The 13,716-nt window shown below is 44.0% G+C and overlaps 1 protein-coding gene across 1 annotated transcript in view; it reads right to left on the minus strand.

The window, feature by feature from the left end:
- Positions 1–4,132: 4,132 nt before the first annotated feature.
- Positions 4,133–13,716, minus strand: part of PPP2R3A (protein phosphatase 2 regulatory subunit B''alpha) — a 47,823-nt gene continuing 38,239 nt past the window's right edge. Inside the window, 7 exon segments of the mRNA XM_015870976.3 lie at positions 4,133–4,403; positions 4,406–4,464; positions 7,586–7,692; positions 8,988–9,106; positions 9,659–9,834; positions 11,132–11,221; positions 11,810–11,858. Of these exon segments, the coding sequence (XP_015726462.2) occupies positions 4,372–4,403; positions 4,406–4,464; positions 7,586–7,692; positions 8,988–9,106; positions 9,659–9,834; positions 11,132–11,221; positions 11,810–11,858 (632 nt within the window). The 3' untranslated portion in view covers positions 4,133–4,371.

Genomic DNA, 13,716 nt, shown 5'->3' on the forward strand with positions numbered 1-13,716 from the left:
CTGTTACTCCCTGTGGATGTTCCATACGTGCATTTGAGTGTGGTTTCATTACCACAAACTGGAGGCAGGCAGCATCTTCTTCTGCAGCTGCTTCAGTTTGTGTCACCGTGGAGTTCTCAGACAGATGAAACAAGGCTGCCAGCTGCCCCCCAGAACCAGCCCAATATTGCATAGTCAGAAGGAAGCCTGTAGAGTTGCGACACAGCAGTTGTCTGCAATAAAACCTGCCAGCCCTGCTTTCAGAGCAGGTCCTGCCAGCACAGCAGGGGCTTGTGCTGCTTGGTGAGACCGGTGGGCTTAAAGAAAAGGATCACACAGACGTGGCACACAAACCTTGCAAAGGAATGCTGGTGTGATCTAGAATAAAAGCATCTCGTTACTGTATGGGAGCACAAGCTCCAGATATTTTTACGTATTAAATCCTTATACAAATTAGAATTAAAAGGTTGGATTGCCATCAATGCCTTCCTGAGCAGTGAAACAACAAAAAAGAGCAGCTCTGCATACATCAGAATCAGCTCAGGTGTGTGTGGGGCCAGGATGACACTTCCATCTTACAAGTGAAGAAAGAAGATAACACAGCAGATTTACTTCAGCATTTACATGTGATGACAGCAGAATATTTTCCTTTCTCCCCTCCGTGCCACTTGCAGAGGATCCAGAATTCTGTTCTAAGATTAAAATGAGGGACACAGGAATTTGGCAAGTCGGTACAGGGGAAGCGCTCCAAACAAGGAGGAAGAGCTGAGGAAGGTGAGTGCTGGGACTGCTGCATCTCCTGGGTGTGTTTAGCAGAGCTGCACCTCGTGGCTGCTGGCAGGTACCTGCATGGAGAGAGCTCAGCAGCAACAAGGCCGACAGATCTGGGACAGCACCTGGAGCTGAAGTGCACAGTAACAGCCTGTGCCACCACTGTGAGACAGGCTTTACTTCTTCATTTCAAACATCCTTTATTTGACCAAAAAAAAAAGAAATTACAAAGTAGAAATACAAAGGTAAAACCATACCAGCACAAAACGCTTCCCAAACTACTCGTACAAAGTATAAGAACCTTTATTATTTAAATACTCGGTTTCTAGAACCATCACCTGGTGATGCAGAGGGAAGATGGACAGGCCAAGCAGTGCTGAGATGCTTTTCTCACAGTAACACGCTCCTCACTGAGCTTCATTTCTGGTTGTGTAGAGTTGGGCAGCTGCAGTGTTAGTGCTGCACTCCAGAATTACGCTTATTTTACTTCCTGCTCTTTCAGGCACGTTTTATTTCAGAAGCTGAGCACAGAACCTTGTTTAGAGACTCTGAAACCAACCTCCTTTAATCCTTAGTTCACGAAAGCAGGAAGGTTTTCTGCCATGTTTCCTGTAAACCTGGGACTGCCGTCTCTTTTTTGCCGTCCGTGTCTTATTGCAGCACTGCCGCGTGGTGGCAGGCCGGCAGAGGGGAGCTGTGCCAGCGCCTGGGCGCTGTTTGCTGGTGAAAAACGTGGCAGAGGAATTACTGAGATTGCAGAGCAAAAGGACACAGTGAGGCCGGTACCATTCCAGCAGGAGTTATGTGTGGCTGTATTGAACCACAGCTCCTGTCTTAGAGAGAGAATACTTGTGAATATGAAAATAAGGCTAAGAAAATAAGACACAGGACTTGGTTTTGCTAAACAAAAGCAGACTGGAGGGAACAAACACACACATATTCTTTTATCACACAAAACTGAATTTCAGTCACTTTTCTGACTCTTCATTAGGAAAAGCAATCCAGCTCATTACAGACTTGCAACAAAAAAGTAAGATCTTTAAAGGTATGCATCACCTAAAGCTGGCAGCTGCAGTAATTCCTGGGCTCGTTGGCTTCATTTCAGAGAGCTTCCCAGCCTCTGAACCTGGTGTGTGCTGCAGGGGAGCAGGCGCTGTGTCTGCAGTCCCAAACATCCTGGTCTTCGATGTTGTAACCAGCCCAGAAACTCCACGAACATGACAAGAGTTTCCCAATTTACCAGCAGAAGTTATGGCAGGGCTGAGTCACAAATGGGGCAGAGAAGAAACACCTCATTCACTAATTAATCTGTGACAGCTGAATTATGATTGCCTGCACATGGATTAGTAAGACAAAGCGAATTTCTGTTCCAGAAAGCAAGTACTACCAATGACTACATACAGTTTCTGTAGCTTGTTCTCGTACAGGAGGCAAAACGTTTGCCCGAAGCTGCCTTTTGTTCTTTTTTTATTCCATAGACTAGTGTCATTGTGTTGCTCTGCTGGAAGGGACAAATGGAATCACTCAGAGCAACAGAGAACCTGTTTGTTGAGCAAGGAATCCTTGGGTTTGGGAGTGAAAGTGCTCATAAGAACAGCCGTGAATGTCTGCCTCACATTACTGAAGCCAAAGCTTGAAAACGTAACAGGTGATTTTACCAGGCTCAGGATCCTCCTCTTTTTTGCTTTTTTTTTTTTCCATCCATAGGTCAGGTTCTTCTTGCTCCTTTGGGCAATCTTCGTTGTGGAGAGATTTAAAATTGTATCAAAAAGGCCACTTTAGGCCAAGACAATGAAGAGAAGAGGTGAAATGCTTTGCTTTGGGTCTTTTGGGTGAAAGAAGTAGAAAGAGCTGGTTACAATTTGCCATTGTGTGTTTTCCATCCTATGTTCGCTTTTGAAATCATTTACTTTTTCTGAATGTGGATCTTTGTGGAATTATTCCAAGCAGAGCTTCCCCTTTCAGGGTTACAGTGGTGACAGAGATGTAACTCAGGCATCCTGGTGTTGAACAGAGCTGCTCTTGTGTGCTCGCTGCATTTAAAGGGGCTTATCCTGCCTTGGTCAGAGCGCCGCCTCCTTAATTCTGTCACTGCAGAATGGAAATTACCTCAAAGTGCCTTTGCTAAGAATCTGGGCATCCAGAAGTTCCCCAAATACATGAAAAAATCCAGGGTCCTGGGCTGTGTGTATGAATCTAGATAAAATAGCAACATTGCTCATGGGAAAGGGAACAGTTCTTCAAGCCCAGCGTAACTGATAACTTCCTCCCTTTCAGATTTTGATCTTGATGAGAGAGTTACTAACCTCAGCAAGGCAGCAGTTTGTCCCACCTGGGCAGCAGGAGGCAGGCGTGACACTTCAAAGGCTCCTGGAAAAGTTGAAGCTGCGTTGTAGTGATCAGCCAATTCCTTATTTGTTATTAACAGCAACACTTAGACATTGCATCTAGGGATTAACATACCATTGGGCAGCATTTTTATGCGCCACACATGCTGGGCTAATAGTGAGCGTGTGCATTCACAAGCGATCTATCTACACAGTGAATGAGTTCTGTCTTTCTACATCAACTGTAATTCCATGGGGAAAGTTGGTTCAATTTTGCTCTTGCAGCAAGAATTCATCAGTTACGCTGCTTCCTCTCTGAGTCTAGGTCTGTTTCATGGGTGGGGAAAAAAAAAAATCAGTAACTTCTGGAGGTTTTCTTTACCAGGTAAAGAATCCCTCTGTTAATAGAGATTTAACCACACACGGGAGGGCAGGTATTTTCATGAGGTCAGCTCAGTCCCTTGCAGAAGGCTACAGATCAGCAGTACAAGAGAAGGGAAAGGCACAGGATAGAAACAGGACCGAAGCACACAGAACGCAGCAGTTCCAGCAGAGCAGTGTATGCATCTTTTGTAAGGGTACTAGAAAACACTTCTACAGAGAAAAAACACTATCCTGACTGGTCTTCATACAGGAGATCCTCTCACACACAGGAGAATATGCAGAAACATTAATTATATCATAAATTCTAAGGAAACGTGACATCATTTTAACTGTTCACATACTCATACAAGTAAAATTAGTTTGGTACCATCTATAAGAGCTTTATATCACAAAGGGGGACCTCATTCTCCCTGTCTGCAGGCATATTGCCTGGGTATTCAGGACACCAGCAAAACCAAGAACTGCACAGTGATTTGTGGTTTAAATGGTTTCTAGACACACATGTCACTCCTGTTGTAAAGTCAAAGGGTCATAATGGCACAGAACTGGACCAACGGACCAGCAACCGAGCACTGTGTAGATGCTGAATGCAGCTGTTAGTTTGTCACTAGATGCTGGCATTTATTGCACATCTGGGGACATCTATATGAACAGATATAAAGGAAACAAGGTGCAATCACCATTTTTAATGAGCGTGCACAGTAACATTGTAGAAAGCTATTTTAAAGAAATTATCTTATTGCAGTTACACAAGAAGGGGGAAAAAAAGGGAGGGTTTCAAGTTACAGTGTACAAAATAAAGCACATTGCTCCAATGACAGACTTAAGAAAAATCCCTAACTGTCCCTAAGCGTCTTGGGACTGAGTGCTATCCAGTTTGACAGACACTGATTACACATCTTCCATTTCTCTATGCTGAGAGATCTGAGATAACTAGTTTGACTTGTCTCCAGTTTCAGAGGGAGATAAGACTTCATCTGTCTCATAGTCTTCTTCAAATGATCTGTAAAGATAAAAGGCGTGTCTTTAAAAGCTATTTTTTGGTGAGAGCATTTTTCAGCTAAGTTATTTCAGTGGCCACTAAACCATGTGACTCAAATATGAGAACATGCAGGACGTTAACCTCAAGGAGCGTATTCGTAAAGCACTGAATACAGTGCATCAGTAAGCAGTATTCTGACAGCTGACTGTCCTCTATCCATTCTCATTCTTACATTCTGAAACGGCTTTTCATTGGTGTTCAGCATTTAGAAACTGAATACGGTTTTAGTCACAGATGTCAGTATCTCGCAGTAGCCTTAATGTAGAAATGAAGTTGTTCAGGCAGAGATTCAGGTCCTAGAGGAAACTTGGCTTGCTCAGACTTGCTCACTAACATTTGGTTTCCAAAGTATCTTTGAGCTCAGGATATGCTTTTATTTTCACAGAAAGATCAATTGTGGCCACGCTGTCATGATTCTCTCCCACTCTGAACTCTATGTTTATGGCTTAGGGATGTTTGTCTGCAGATTCTCTCCAGCCAGTTGCAGTATTCATGCTAGCTGGTTTCTGTGTTCTACAGCAGAGGATAGTGCTTCAGGGCTTTCATCCCCTTCCTGTTGCTGAGAAATGATATATTTTAAGATCTCTATTTTTTCCCCAGCCTCGGCCCATCACAAGTTATTTCCTCAAGACTCCCAGGAAGTTCAAACTCTTTAGTTGTGAAAGCAATGTTTGTTATGAAGGCAATGGTGCAGGAGGTCTTCCAGTGGCAAGCACAGGAATAGCCCCAGTTTGTTCAGTGATGAACTGCACTAGAAAAAGGTTAACTCCTTTGATACCCTGTGAAAACAGTGCCAAAAAAAAAGAGCCACCTGCCACTAATTGTGTTGGTTTTCCCTCTTCTAACTCACATGCAGGCACAACAAAGCCTTGGGAGCAATTTCTGCCTGCCAGTCTGTATGTCCTGCAGCAGAGAGGCTTCACTGCTGAGACAGCAGAAAGGTAGATCCTTCATGGTCAGATTCAACTACAGCTTCTGCCTTCACACAAAGCCGTGTGTGTGTGCATTCGCCAGGGAACAGGCTCACTTCCTCAAAAACTCGTATGCAGATGTATAAAACAGAAAACATGGCTGAGAAGTGTTCAGATCCACTTAAGCTTCCAGTAAAACACCACGCTCCAAATGGTTCTGAGCAAAAAGCCACCTTTCTTTTATCTTCTTTTTGGTGAGTGTGCTGTCCTTGTATTTTCCAACATGGGTATTTAATTTACCATAGCAGTACTTGCAAATCTCGGAAGCTGCCACTGAGGATCAGAAGTAAACACTGTAAGATCTCCCTGCCTTTCAACATTGAACAGACCTGACCCCCTCTGAACTGGCACAGCATCCTTAAAGTCTCTGAGTGTCCACCATGTCTTGGTGAGATTCCTCTTCCACAAGCAGTGCTCTGCCATGACAAGCATCCGGGTAGCCAGACACCAACTGGTTTTAGAACCCCCTCCAGTCAGAAAAGCTATGGACAGGATTAAGTCATAAATGTAGCACAGAACGCCACACTAATTCATCTGCACTTGCTGAACGATGGTTATTCTCAAATGTTTTTCAGACAAACACTGAATTTCAGACTGCCAGCTAACTTTGCTAAAAAATCATCTGCTCCTTCATAGAGCACATAAATCATCTTCATTTCATCCCACTCTGTTTCTGTCACCCTCAAAGGACAGCAGAAATAACGAATATGCAAAAACTCAGTGCCTCTTTCTAGCAAATCTGTCTGGGCATACAGCTCTTTGTTTTTCTTTTTCCCTTCCTTTTTTCCTTTGTGGTCTGTTGCTATGCTCCACAAATGAGATCTAATGCCGCTGCCATGACTACAGAGCTTTTCAGGGGCTCTTAAAAGCAAGCAGCAAGGTTGCTGACATGCTCCTTAAGAGGAAGACACAGAGCTGTTTCAGCCAGACTTCAGCCATCTGACATCACCTGCCAATTCAGTTTTTGGTGAATCTGGTGATTCATGGGCCTGCAAAGCTTCTATGGCAGACTCCCATTTCTTTTCTGTACTGAGCAAGCAGGTGTTGCAGCGAGGATGCAGGAAATACAACAAGTTTATCTCCCATCCTGTGTTACGTGATCTTTCATTAATGGAAGCCACAAAAAGGCAAGGCAGCTCAAAGGAGATGAAGGAACAGCTTATTGCTGTTTGGATACACATCACAGGGAGAAAAGGAAACGCAGCTCCCTGTGGCTTCATAAATCCTGGTGGCTAATTAGCAGATGCTACTGTTATGCGAGCAGTTTCCATTGTGGGAAGCTTTGAAAATTACACAATCATCTCAGGACTCTTATTTCAATGGCTCTATAAATGCTGCTCAAGAACGGGTGAAATCCTGAATCGTGCAAGATTGACACCACGTAGAAGCACAACGTATTTGCTCCAATGTGTCTTACAGTAACCAGAGATCTCTGGAGAAATACTCTCAAGAAGATACAACTCCAGTCACGCTTACAGCAAGTCTGCACTGGGAGCCTCTGTGGGAAGCCCTTGCATACACAGCATTCCTGGACCTACTGCTCTGCCTAAATTCATTGGTCTAAGGATAGCTGGAGTATCCGTCAATATACAATTCTACACGTTTGCAAAAATTAGTGTCAATATTGCAGAAATCAACTGTTCTAAATAAAAAGCCTACACAAGATTAGTAGAAGAATTACAATTTGGAAACAGGTTATGAAGAGCAAGGACAACAGGCATAAAGTCAGGCAGAAAGTAAAATTGTTTAACTAAAATAAAGCCTCAACTAGGATCATAAATGTAACAGCTACAGCTTCTGCACCATAGTAGTATGATACCATTAACACGTAGCCAGGAATAGCAAAAGTCGTTTGATATCTTTTTGGTACCATTACCAAAAGAAAAATGCTTTTTCCTTTTTCCCGGCTATCTTCATATCTGCAGCAGATGTGGCTAATTCAATGGTTGGCAACAAAGAATTCAGAAGACCCCAAGCCCCTTATAACAAATGTACCAACACAGCCATCTGGAGCAACTACTTCAGGCTCCTCTATGCCGTGATGCTGAGACTCCAGATCTCAGCCAGAGCCATGGAGCGTGTCTCCAGGGCAGTGCAATGCCTCTGCTTACCCTTCTTGGAGCTGTTCGTTCCCAGACTCCTCAGCCACAAGAATCTCGTACTCCTCAGCAGCGTACCTGTCCCAGTCTGAAGGCTCAGGACCATCATTTTCGAAATCCTGAAGAGAGCAGACAGTCAGGCACACCATGCCTGCACCTCTTTGCAGCTATGTTTACAACAGGTCTCATGTTCTGTAACTCCATGCACACATGAACAACCAGTTCTAGGAATAGTCAGCAACAATACTGAAACAGTCGAAAAATAAGACTCACAATTACCTTGAACTAACATCTGCACATAACTGATGATGAAACACATAGACCACACATACACTACAAAACAGTGTGCGACCCAGCCTGCCAACAAATCAGTCCCCTTCCACTTCAGACTGGCAACCCTGCCCATGGCAGGGGTGTTGGAACTGAATGACCTTAAAGGTCCATTCCAACCCAAGTCATTCTACAGTAACTACATATTTTCTACATATTTTATGCATCTTCAGAGTTTGCAATTGGTTAAAGGACTTAATCTGAAATCCTTAATTGACAATTATAGTTGATCTTAACAGTTTGCTCAGTGGGGGAAAGTTTGAAAGTTTACAAAGTAACATCTCTATAAACAGTTGCCTCTGCCATTTAGTAAATAAGCCAAGGGAAGACAGGAGCAGGCAGGTGGGGCCAGGGAGTGTAATTTATGATGATCCTAGAAGCACGGAACTGCAAAGTTCCTTGTACAGGTTATGCAGGAACCAGCTGGGAAGGAACCAGAGTTGATTCTGGCATCCCCACCACTTTACTGTACTTTTGACTGCATAAAAGCCCTCTGGGAGATAGTTTCCAAGCTATACTCACATCTGTTTTCAGTGGATGTACAAGGGGAACCAGAGGTGAGAGACTTGATGCCAACAACTGACGAAGCTCAGGTGTCAGAACACCCTACAGCTAGTGCAACAAGAAATTACAGAAGTGACAACCTTTCGTATGTTCTCTGGCTGGGGAGAGAGGATGGTGAATGCTGCCAGGCACAGCCTGGTGAATCACTGGCAATTCAGCAGCTGTAGGTCATTCTCTCTAGAATCACACACTGCACCACCAGTGCTGGTGCAGTAGGATCAGCTAAGGCAGTCACATCATAGAACAGTGGAATGGTTTGGGTTGGAAGGTAGCCAGGACATCTCCCAGCTTCTGCTCAAATCTGGGTCTGTTGTGAGGTTCGATCAGGGAGTTCAAAGTCACATCCTGAAAACCTCCAAGGTCAGAATGTTCACAACTTACTCAGGCAACCTCATCCAGTGTTTGGCTGCCCAAAGTGTGAAAAGGTTCCTTTATGTTCAGTCGGGTTTTTCCTTCATCCAGTTTAATTCCAAAGATGAGTTTGAGAAGGCCTGTACTTAGAAATAAAAGTGATTTATACCTTTTGCACTGCAAAGGGATCTCTCTGTTCATTGTCCAGGTATTTCTCTAAATTGAAGAACGTGTTGTAGAACACATGAGCCATTCTGCATCTCTTCAAGTCTCGCAGGGTTACTCGTCCTGCAGAAAAAACAAACAAAAACCCACACAGTGATACTGTGCTACTAAGCTTCTTCTTAGTGAGAAACTGGACCTGTTCTGGTCAGTTTTAAGGAAGTTTTGTTGCACCACTAGGATACGATACTGCAAAATCTCTTCCCAATCCTGTCAAGAATATAAACATTATTTAATAAATTGGTGTGTATTAGTTCTAAACTTTACATACATCTGGAGGTAATATGGAGATCTTTTATATTTATGTGAAATGTGAAAGAATGTGGAGGGGGATGGTAGTTTCACATCTAGGCTGTCAGTATGTTCCACAGCTGGACTATACAAGACTTGCTGCTCCAGTGCCAGCAAGTTCATTCACAAGGTCTTTTAGGTTTTTCAGACTTCTTTACGTATAACATTATGCTGCAGCAGCCATAATGTTACTGTTACTTTGTACAGTAATTGCAGTCCTGTGATTCTAACACAAGACTCTACCCACAAATGGATTTCAGGGTAACATTACTTCCTCAATCCACCACAGATCAAAGAGCATGGAAGCTCCCATTACACAGAATTTACCTTCTCTCTCTGGCTTAACGAGATCAAGCATCTGACACAGCAAATCCTGAAATGGCAGTGGTTCTATGCCCATCACTTCCATCCGTTCACACTGCTCCTCATAGAAGTATTCCAGTTCATACATGGAGAGCACCCCATCCCCATCCAGGTCCATGCACCGAAACCAGTACTCAATGCTAGAAAAAGAGATAGGATTAGTGAAAGTGCAGTGACTGCATTAGAGAATCTCTACAGCACAGACTGCAGCAATGCACATTCCCCTTCCCCAGTTCTCTAATGCTCCTCTTCGCCCAAAGGCTGGCATAAATCTAAAAAATAAATCACAAAAATACCCTTTGGGAAGGATTAGAGCACAGGCCAAGGCTTGTGAGTGGCACCTGTTAGTTCTCTTTTATTTGACTTGTAAGCACGGTAAGACTCACGACCTGTTTCACCAGGTAGTTTTACAAGTGCCCACTGTGCACTGTCAACTGTCTCACGCAGGCTGTGGTATCCCTGCCCCATTCAGCATCAGAAGACAGCCAGATACAACCAACTCTGAATCCAGGACACCAGCTATCCCATACTCCTTACGTAAAAGGCAGTGTTTTAAGGCAGCCACACTCTACATCCTAACTACAGCTCTAGATAGTCAAACCATGGATTTGAGTTCATTTTCTCATCTTTACTCAGAAAATTCCTTGCCCGAATAACTGCAAGCAGATCTAGTTCGGCTCTGCACAGCAGTATCCCACTGGCTTCACAAACCAGACAGGAGGGTAGGTTTTACTAAGTGACACAGTTTCCCTAGAAAGCCTTCTTAGGAAATTGCTACGTGCATGAAAGGAACGTTCCTACCAGCTACAAACATCTCATGGGTTTACCCCAGAGACAATAGTCTCTGCAGCCCCTGCTATTGCAACCACAGACCCCCACTGAAGTGCACCTCAGCCTTCACAGCATGGTTGAGCTATCAGCTCACATGGCCACAAAGCTGCAGCCACGTGAGCTGAACTCTGCCCACTACGCAGGAGCTCAGTGCTGACAGATGGCATCTACAGCTGCCTCTACAAAAAGGACCAGGGACTGCCCTTCTGAGAAGCCATCATCTGGTCTGCAGTCAGTGAGATCAAGAGCTAAAGGGAAGTATGATGGAGACAAAGGGGGAAAACAAACAAATCCAGTTTTTATGCAGCTGTCCATTGCTCTCCAAGCAGTTCCTCATGGTGGTAAAACAGCACTGACCTCATGAGCATGGGGGAACCAAAGTGACTGATGGTTACTCAAGACACTTTAATATTAAAAGGAAACTCTCCTTCAAAGCAATTCCTCCTCAAGAAAGGAAAACTATTTGACCAAGTATTGACAGTAGGTTGTCTTCCTAATAATCACAGAAGCTGAAGCTGCTGTCTGTTTGGGAATAAGTCACAGAAGTTTCTAAAATCTAATCTGCTCATCTTAATAATTTTACTAGGACACAGAAATCAGTCAAACCTTGTAGCATTTCTTTTGTCTTCCTCTGAAATCAGCAGCCACACAAAATCAGCATAACTCATGCGGCCTTCCTTATAAACTTCGTTTCCTCTGGAAAACACACCCAGAAAAAAACAGGCTTAATACTCAGAATGTTATCAACAGAGTTTTAAAAAAGCCCCAAATCACTTGTAAGAGAAAATGGAAACGTGACGGCCCACTTAGCCTGTCCCCTCTGCACTTTCTAGCAACAACTCTTCTGCCCTTCCTCCCAGGCACAATGTTTGCTGCCTGGCTGTTACTGCAAAGCTGAGGCTCACCTGCCAAGTATCCTCACACAGCAGGTGCTGGGCTGTGCTATTTTTCCTAGGCTTTGCACCAATGCTCTCCAGCCATCCCTGTGCCACTGCTGGACAAAAACACAGGATCTACACGCTCCCACTGGCTATGCCCAGTTCAAAAATATGTTCTACTATGTGTTAAATACATCTACTACAATGAATTTAAGTGATCGTCCTACTGGATTTTTCATTTACTTTCTAAGGATGCCCAGAAAACCAACTCAGTGTTCAGGAAGCTTCACCTGAAGCATCATGTTGGAAACCGTACTCTCAGAAATTCCCACTGATCAGTATCTTGAATTCCTAACCAGCCCGACAGAAATTCACTTCCATTCCCAGCCAGCATGCTATTCCTCACCTCACCACAGCACCGCTGAATATTCGCTCAATAATCCTGCTTGACAGAGCTAGAAACAAAGAAAACAGATGAAATGAAGCAACAGGTCACCAGAATAATGACATTCAGTTATTTAAAGTGAACTCACACCAAGTGATTTCCCATCGCTAAAACAAAGCTCTACCTACACTGCCTAGATACTTCACTGGTCTGTGTTTAGCAGCACTTAATGAAAAATGAAGATATGCCTGCCTTTGAATCCTACCCAGCACCATTACTTCCTCTCAAATATAGCAACCATGTGTGATCTGGATTCTTGCACTACACCTTCCAGTATGGGCAGTATTACCCCTAGTTTGCTGCAGTAGGACTAATAGAAGAATACTTCAATGTGGACTGCAAAATTAGTTTAGCTATCAAGCAAAAATCACATATCAAATCCATACAAAAACATTTCTAAGCAATGCACGAAGTGTTGCAATCCCCTGCATCGGGGAAGGACAATGAAAAACAAGCATTATTTCAAGCAAGTAGAAGGAGCCAGAAATGTGTGGAGCTGGTTGCTGTGCTAGAGGTGCACCACCTGAGCAACAAGTACCAGTCTCAGGCAGGACTTCCACACTGACCTCACAGTCCAGATCACTGAGACACTTCCTTTAGACCTGCTGCTGCACCACTGTACTGAAAACATCTCTCCTTCACCCAGCCCACAGCACCCCTTCTCTCTTCAGCTCCCCAGCACTCAGTGCTCTCAAGCTTCCTGTGCTTGATGTGGGAGATGCTCCTCTCCCACATTCCATCCTCCCAAAAGGGACCAAGTCACCTATATAATTTACCTTTAGTTATGCACTCCTTGCCCTCTGCCCATCCAAGCCTCTCAGCAACCTACTGACCTGCTGTGACTGCCATAATCACCCAGAACCCCCATGGCCTTCCTGTGAACACTTCTACCCCAAGGACATGGGCCACCACAACACATACAAATCTACAGTGTTGTCAATTCACACTCTATTCTTTCTTTTTCACTTCAGCCCTCTGGGATCTTGGTCCCCACAAAATGTTGTGTCCCCTCCAGATTTCCAGCAATTCCTGACAATGTGTCATACCTACAGAACCCGGTAGCTCTATGCATTGAAACACCTGTCACCTCTCCCAGCACCTCCAAGTCACATGTTGTGTCTAAGTATGCCATTTCTCCAAGCCTAATTCTCTATCCTAGAACTACTTTCCTAAAAAGTGTGGCAGACACACAGAAGAGTTCAAGACAGCTTCATCTTCAAAGTTAAAGCGTGCTGGTCAATAGCTCAAGCTCTTGTCCAAGACACTAAGTCACGAGTCCTGACTGTAAGTGCACGGGCATATCATGCTCCAAGAACACAGATCATCTTAAACACAGCCCATCTGACTGGGTGCCTCCATCCAGCCCAGCAAACAAACCATACAGAACAGCTCACACATACAGTGACTATTTTCTAGCATGCTTTCTCAGCCTTCAACAACTTGCAGAGCAAGGACTTCCTGAGCCAGAGGAATTGCTTTTGGATTATTCATCCCTTTGTGGATTTTTACTCCATTAATTTTTCTGTGGCACTTGAGCCTTCGAAAACTTTTAGGATCTGCTCAACTTGTGGCAAAGTGTTCCAGGATGAACTCAAAAGATAATCCCCGGAGAGCATTTGCAAACCAAAATTCATCGACCTTCGCTGGACTCTGAAACTTCTCTCACACGACAAGACTGCAATTTGGCAGTCTTTAAAGTTCACAGAGGCTCAACCTTCTTGTTTATACTTCAACTACCTGCAAAACCCTCAGCAAAAAAAGAGCTAGTTTGAAAGCATTATTAGCTTGTCCTTCTGGCAGCAATCCACTGAAGCTACCCAAGAGAAAAACAGCATCTGTTGCATTTCTCCGTGTCTAAGCTCCTACAA

The sequence above is a fragment of the Coturnix japonica genome, chromosome 12, assembly GCF_054131305.1.
Source record: "Coturnix japonica strain WE chromosome 12, WE-NBRP24, whole genome shotgun sequence".
Lineage (NCBI taxonomy): Eukaryota > Metazoa > Chordata > Aves > Galliformes > Phasianidae > Coturnix > Coturnix japonica.